The sequence below is a fragment of the Populus euphratica genome, unplaced genomic scaffold (genome assembly GCF_000495115.2).
Source record: "Populus euphratica unplaced genomic scaffold, PopEup_1.0 scaffold32.1, whole genome shotgun sequence".
NCBI classification, from domain to species: domain Eukaryota; kingdom Viridiplantae; phylum Streptophyta; class Magnoliopsida; order Malpighiales; family Salicaceae; genus Populus; species Populus euphratica.
Genome location: NW_011499861.1, coordinates 2276206 through 2283958, shown reverse-complemented (window position 1 = coordinate 2283958; position 7753 = coordinate 2276206). Strand labels below are relative to the sequence as shown.

Sequence of the window (7753 nt, the reverse complement as noted above, 5' to 3'; positions counted from 1 at the left end):
GACATGTTAATTTGAGAAATCTTCTAAACCTGATTTATTCTCTAAAACTCGCAACTCGTGAAATTATGAATTCTGGTTTAATCAAGAAACTTAATTCCCAACCAATATAATTTTGAATGATAAAATCATAAAAAAAAAATCAATTTTAAAAACTTATCAAAGTAAAAAATATAATAATAATAAAAAAATAAGAATCAAATTTGATAGAAAAATACCTTATAGAGGATGAACTTGTAAGAAAAAAATAATCTAAAAAATTATTGCAAATAAAATAGCAATCAAATCAATGATGATCAACTTTAAAATATTAAAAAAATGGGTGAAATTAAAAAATATTTATAATTTTATAGCTTATTTAAAATAAAAAAATAGTAATTAAAAGAACATGTACTAAGTATGGAGAAGAAAAAATTGAAAAGGTTGGTATGAAATTTTAAAAAGGTTGGCGCTAATTCAAGTAGAAAAGAGAAAAGAAAAAAATAAAATGATCGTCGATCTCAAACTAAAAGACACCCTATTGCTTAAAGAGTCGTGCAAAGACATTCCATGCATCATTTTTAGAAGGAGATATTTGATAATTAGACAACCTTAAAATACATTTTTTACATGGCACAGGATTGTCCAAGTGCCTCTAACGTGCTATGCACCCAACACTATAATTTTTTTAATAATATTTAATTTATATATAAATTATAATAATATCTTTGAATAATCTTTAAATTTAAAATAAAAGCAATGTTCTTGTGAAAGAGTTATGTTGAATTTGTTTTTAAAAACATCGAAATAATTACACCACTTTTTAAAAATAAAGAAAAAGATAAAAATGCCCTTGAGTATTATGCATTATATTTTTTTATTATGGAGTTAAATTAGTAATTTTACCATCAATAAAAAATAAAATGATTAATATATTCTTGTAAAAGACAATTGTTATGATGAAAAGATTATCTTACCCTCAATCACTAGTTCAAAAGTTTAATAGTTAAGGAGCAATTTTAGCATTCCACTATTACAATTGATTATATTTGTTTTCTTTAAGGCATAGTAACTTCCTTTCCCTCTTCAGTTTTAACTAGTTTATTTGCTTCTGTTATATTGTGATTTTGATCAATTGTTTTTAATAGGAAAAAAATTATCTAATTTGTTGCTAATGTTTTCCTAGGTAGAGAAAAATAAAATTAAAAAATAGATATTTAATAAAAATATTAAAATAATAATATATTTTATCAATTTGGATATTAACCTTAATTTATACCAAGAAAATATGAGCCACTGCAGTCATTTTCTTGCCTTAATTTATTAATTCTAGTTGAAAATTCAAGTGGTTGATTATAGTAAAGATTCAATATATTGGCAATGGGCCTGGCACCAATTTTCAGACTCCATTGACAAATAACACTACATTTTAGAGGCTCCTTATCGTAGAAGGAGTCAAATTCTTAATACCCTTACAGAATGTTCAACTTCATTTAACTGTCTTTCGCAATTGAAGATTACAGAACGATGATTCTGTTGTATTTGGCATGAGCCAGTCTTGTCCAAGCAATTAGGAAAACGGCACTATGAACCATGTTTGAGTTTGTTTCGAGGGATACAGAAATTTCTAACCGCTTAATGATACAAAAAGTAATTTGATTAGGCTTAATCACCGTAATCATATCAAGTTAGATGAGCTAATGGAGTAGTAATATATAATTTCTCCTAAGGTCAAAGTCTTAAGATTTTTTCTTTTCTTTTTTGGAGGGTTCAGAACTCTAACAATCAAAGATACGCTAATTAACATGCCTCAGTTTTTCATAACTCTAACAATCAAAGATACGCTAATTTGCAAGTGAGTTTCTGGTCTAGCGGTGGGAGGGGCTTGTCCTCTTCCTCTGCACCTGGGTTCGAACCTTACCATGCACGCCTGTCACCCCCGCGGTGCCTTACCTGCTCACTGGGCTTGCAGGATATTCAGTGGGCCGTGGGGATTAGTCGTGATGCGCGTAAACTGGCCCGGACACCCCACGTAAATAAAAAATAAAAAATAAAATACGCTAATTAACATGCCTCAGTTTTTCACTTGTATTGACCTTGCTGTGGCCTTGGCTTCCGGTGTTCAAAGACGAAACAAAAGATATATATATATATTCACTGTTAAATTAAATACATGAATGGTAACTGATAAACCGTGCTGGCAAAGAAATGGGTGGGTTAAGGTTAACGTTAACGTTAACGTGGCCCTTTAGCGAAGAAGACATCCCATTAACTTGGACAGCCCACACACTGTGGAATCTAAAGGCCCGTGCTAATTCTTGTGACTGCTGCATTTCACCATTTTTCAAGCTGCTAATAAGCCTGCACCCATGGTCTTCTCCTAAAGGTCTCGGTGTTGAGCCATGTCTTTATAACTGTAAAAAAAAATACAATTCAAGCCGAGGCCTTTTCCGTTCGAAGTGTTGAGTTGTTGTATGAGACAGGAAATGAACAAGAACAACGAGACTTTGTGTATTTACAGAAGAAAAATATTGAACGGACAATATTCTGACCTCTTGGTCCTTGCCAAGAAAAATAAGTGCTAACACACAGTAACACCACTATTTTTTTTATTATTTCCTCCTACAAAATTTCATTATAGGCTAACGCTAGAAATATCCCAAAACAATGAGCATGAGTTATGTCATTTAAGGAATAATTTCAGTGCATTTTCAGTATAATGGGTGATTCTAAGATTAGCTAGATATACACTTCTGTTGCTTCTAATCAATCATCATCAGCAAGAGATGAGATCAAGCAGCAAGTCATCAACCAAAAGACGAAGCACTCCGTTCTCAATTTCCAAAGCAAGCTCTTGTTGTTCTTCCTCAAACTTTTTCCATCTGCCTTCCCTGTCCATTTCTCTAACATAATCCTCCCTTTTATTCACTATCTCCCATCCAACCCATAACCTGTCTTCCCCATTTATCCAAGCTTTTGCCTTATTCAGTAATTCCACATCAATCCCATTTTTTCTAGTCTCATGTCTCCTTGTAGCCAATTCATCTCTAAAGAAGTTCAATAGTAGGTCTACGTTGTCGTTGCAACATTCCACACCAGTTTCTTTGACATGGTTCAATAGCTTCCATGCCTTTACTTCGACGTTGTTAATTTCTTCCTCTTCTTCGTCCTTGATCATATTTGTTTCTCTTATTCCTTCAAGATCATCGCTGTCTTCGTCATCGTCATCATCTTCTCCAGAGCTAACGTTTTCGTCCATTGTCATCCATTTATCGAGGTTGACAGGTACCAGTTTGGCTACACTCTCAGATCTTCGGATCTTTTCCATAATCTTTTCTCTAGTCCCTGCATTTCGTGGACGTCTTAGAAACATTCTACCATCATATACAGGAAAAGAACCATCAGCACTAATTAATGAAGCCTCATATTTTCTTATTAATTTAATGAATTAACGCCGCCTCATTTATGCTTGCAGTGCTAAAAAATTGTGCATGATGGAGTAGGAATTAAGCCAGAAGGGAACATACTATCCAAAGTGGCAAGGCTTTGATGAAAAGACGAGCTTGACTCTTCATCTTCTTCAAAATGGAACTCAATTACTGAAACAGGAGTATGCTGTTGTTCCTCCTCGTCCTCCTGTCATTTTACATCGCTCCAAATTAGATCAATTTACATAGCAAAACAAACACAGGATATACCATAGACATCATTACAGAGACATTTGAAACACATTTGCAGTTTATATAAATCTTAAACACAACGAACTTTTCTCTAGCATGAACAATCACCTAAAATTGTTTACATACAAGCCGAGTGATTGGATACAAGATTCATCGGTGTTCTCATTGTCAACCCATGTCCAAGAAAGCCATTAATTAAACATTCAATCACATATTAGAGTAAAGCAATAAAGGGCATGTTGCATACATTAAGCATATCTTAGGCTCCATTAATATTATGTTCCTAGCATTTTCCATGTTGATAAATCTAGATGTAATATATATTTTGATGGCACTGGCATGAAATGAATGTTTGATTCCCAGCTAACCCTAGCAGCTTCTTAAAAAAAATTGTGCCGATGCGCCCTTAACTAGAGGTCTAGCTAATCTCATTGGACAAAGGGACAATGAACAGACTTCTCTTTTGTCCTATGTGATTCGACACTAAATTACACGCTCCTAGGCCTAGCTATGGAAACCGACAAGGTTAAAACACGAGCCACTAAAAGACACTTTCTCGCCGCTGGTTAAATAAAAACAGCAGACACACAAATTTTTGTAAAGATGCGATCCACTATATAATCTTACCTTGGGACCCACTTTTGTATATATTCTTGCCTCTGTTGTCGCCTGCAAAGAATCCTCGCCGACACATGGTAAGAATTTCTTACCCGCTCCTACCTCATTTTCAACACACTCGTCAAAATTACCGTTCCAAGACGGCAAATAATCCGAGTTGAAATCACTATCGCACCAACTTGACCCGCTACGTGGGGTGGTAGAAGTGGACCTGGTTGTGGTCGTGGTGCAATGATGGGGTGATGATGGCAAATCCGATGGTGGAGCTTTCTCTTCGACAATGTCACGAAACGATTTCCACCGTATAATGTCTTTTACCAGGATTGTCATTTTGACTTCATTCTCCTTGTTTTGACACTTCTTTTTTGATAGTCTCCGGGAGAGACTCCTTGGTAAAAGTGAGGGAGACTTAACGGCAATGAAATGCACGTTCTTGACGGCGTTCATCATGGCTTGAAAAGCTGAGATTGTTGTTGAGGCTACTGCTTTTGAACGACTTTTAAGCAGCTTGTAACTTGCAATATTGTTGCTAGGATTAGCAACGTTTCTTGGATTATAAATATCAATTTCGATAAGGGTTTTCATGGTGGAATCGCATGGCTTTCTTGAAAATGATTCGAACCCCCATGAGGAACATGAATATGAATCATCTATGAGAAACTCTTTGAGCATCTTAGGCCTGCGCTCTACTGAAAAATGGTTTCTTTGACTATAACTTGTGTTTGAATATGAATTATAGAAAGAACCCATGTTTTGGAAAGCACAAGAGAGACGAGATCAACGAGTTAGAAAAATAGACTTATAGAGCAAGCTAGCTAGTGAGAGTGAGAAGAGGGAGCGGAAGCAGGAGTAGAAGTAGAAAATTTGCTAGAAATGACAGTGAAGTGGGAAGTGAGTGGGGGGGGAGGGTTTTTAAAGGCTAAAAACAAGAAAGGGGGAGGTAACCTCTAGCTGGTGGGGGTTTCCAGGTAAGAAGCTCGTGCAAATGGATAAGCTCATGTAAGTCAGTGGTAATAAAATGGGTGCGAGTGACCAAAAAAAAAAAATGTAGAAGCGTGGAAGCTTCTGTTTTATGGTTTTTTTTTTCAAGGGGTAATATCATAGACTGATGTGGTAATAAAATCTTTGAGAGGGTAAGATTAATTAATGTATTTCCGGTATCTTGTACTTGAGGCATGTCGTTGGTTAGGGAGAAGCCTGTGATTTGATTCGAAGGGGTAATATCATAGACTGTTGTGGTAATAAAATCTTTGAGAGGGTAAGGTTAATTAATGTATTTCCAGTATCTTGTACTTGAGGCATGTCGTTAGTTAGGGAGAAGCCTGTGATTTGATTCGAATATCAGATCGTAATTAAAGAGAATCATTTTCGCAACTAAGTCCTAATTGTCAAGACTGTGTTCCTTGTCTCCTTTCTAACGACTTGGATCACATGCATGCAGCCCCTGGAGCCTACAAGGACCACTGATCGATCTCGTGATTTATGTCTACCATTTTTACATTAGCACACTGAAACCAACATTTAAGTAAACAACGCATTAATTTTAAGAAAGTTTCGGTAAAATAACACAGTTTTAGCTTGTAGGCTTGAAACGTAATATTCAATGAATTTTAATCATTATTATGTTGCTTTCATATAAATTGCGACAGCTTAACATGTTACCTTTTCTGATATATTATAAAATTTAATTTTTTATCCAAATCAATCAACATAAATGCATACTCTCTCCCTCTCTCTCTCTCTATCTAAAAACAATGCCAGCAACCTCTCTCTTTTTTCAAAACAAACTCACGAATTACACTTGTTTTTAAAAACCAAAAACTCGAATTCATCTTATTCTCTAAATCTCTTAGGATGTTTTCCTTTAAAAAATTACCAGTAGCTATTATTGTTGTTGTCACTGGCAATCGAACACTTTTTAGTCCTACAAGCAAAATAAAATTATTAATTATATGAATTTTATATTTGATTTGTATTTAGTTTAGTTGAAATAAAATTATTGTTGTTATTAAGGGTTTAAGTAAATTTAGGAGTTGTTAAGTTATTGATAAAATAATTATAAATGTTATCATTTAGAATTGATTAAGTTAATGTACTTAAGCATGAAAATAACATCAATTAGGTTGAATTTTAATGAATTAAATGTTGTGTTAAATTTCAGATAAGTTATCAAATTTGAGATTTTGTGTGAATTGGTTGAAAGTAGCTATAAATATTATAACTTAAGCTTGGTGATTTTATGTAAATGAGCATGAAGTTGAATTCAATAAATTATATGCAGTTGCTGGGAAAGTTGTTGTTTCCCATGATTGGTAGCTTAGTCATAAAAATTTGTTTGGAAGCTCTGGTTTGGAGATTTAAAAGTTAGACAAACATTCAACAATGAAAATAATTTAATTAATATAATTAAATGGTGATATATGCATATTTGATCTAGTATGGAGTGCAACGATTGATCTTGATATTTGTTCAATTACAATGTACATAAATATTGGAATGTAAGTTATATTTACACAAGAGATACCATAAAAAAGTTAAATTCACATGAGTTAGAAAAGTTAAAAGGAACACATGTCTATACCTTAACATTTATCCAAAAAACCATTATCAACTTGATAAAAGTTTTGTTGTTAATGTTATTTCAACACTTTTAATAAATAATCATTCAATGATGGTCATAAACATTCAAGAAGAAATAAAATTATATTGCAAATATAAAATATCATATAACATAACATGAGTTGCTAAATAAAAGGTGTTTAAATATTTATTTAGTTCATATAAAAATTCATTTGAAAAATTACCAAGATTGTTTTTTGTAGTAAAAAAATCAAATCCTATAATGTTTGTTTATTGGAAGCACAAAAAAATCTTAATAATAATACAATTGTAATTAAAAGAGTTTTTTAATCATTCTGTCTTATATATTGAAGATTCAAATATTATAGATCACTAATTAATATTGAAGGCACATATTTATTAGGCGATATGATAGAAAGTTATTGATTATATTTTTTTTATAAAACATTTCTTTTGGTTTTTGTAATTATTGGTAAAGAAAATGATTACAATTGGAGACTTTTTTTTACTTTACTTATAGCAATTGGAGACTTTTTTTTTACTTTACTTATAGCAATTGGAGACTTTTTTTTTACTTTACTTATAGCAATTGGAGACTTTTTTTTTACTTTACTTATAGCAATTGGAGACTTTTTTTTTACTTTACTTATAGCAATGTATTACCGGTGATAGAACAAATATATATATATATATGATATCAGATAAATATGCAAGCATTAAAAATAGAGTAACATAAATTTTATCATGAATTTATATGATACTATTGGTATTGTAACCAATATTTTGGTAGCAACTTCAATTATAAATTCAAAGATCCATTTATAAAAAAAGTTGATGACTAAAATTAATTTATATTTAATTTTTTTATCATGTTTTAAATTAAACCTCGAGACCCTATT

The 7753-nt window shown here is 32.4% G+C and overlaps 1 protein-coding gene across 1 annotated transcript; it reads right to left on the bottom strand.

The window, feature by feature from the left end:
• Positions 1–2422: 2422 nt before the first annotated feature.
• On the bottom strand, positions 2423–5130 carry LOC105124929 (uncharacterized). Its single transcript, XM_011025148.1, has 3 exons — positions 4284–5130; positions 3504–3612; positions 2423–3321 (listed from the first exon to the last, which is right to left on the bottom strand). The coding sequence occupies exons 1-3, from the start codon at positions 5022–5024 to the stop codon at positions 2753–2755; spliced, it is 1419 nt and encodes a 472-aa protein (XP_011023450.1). The 5' UTR covers positions 5025–5130; the 3' UTR covers positions 2423–2752.
• Between the last annotated feature and the right edge of the window lie 2623 nt (positions 5131–7753).

Bases quoted from the DNA above. Each gene is read 5' to 3' on its own strand.
- LOC105124929 (XM_011025148.1), bottom strand. From the start codon at position 5,024: ATGGGTTCTTTCTATAATTCATATTCAAACACAAGTTATAGTCAAAGA. The intron at 3,613-4,283 runs GTAAGATTATAT...GTAAAATGACAG, and splicing joins ATACAAAAGTGGGTCCCAAG to GAGGACGAGGAGGAACAACA. The intron at 3,322-3,503 runs GTATGTTCCCTT...CACGAAATGCAG, and splicing joins AAGCCTTGCCACTTTGGATA to GGACTAGAGAAAAGATTATG.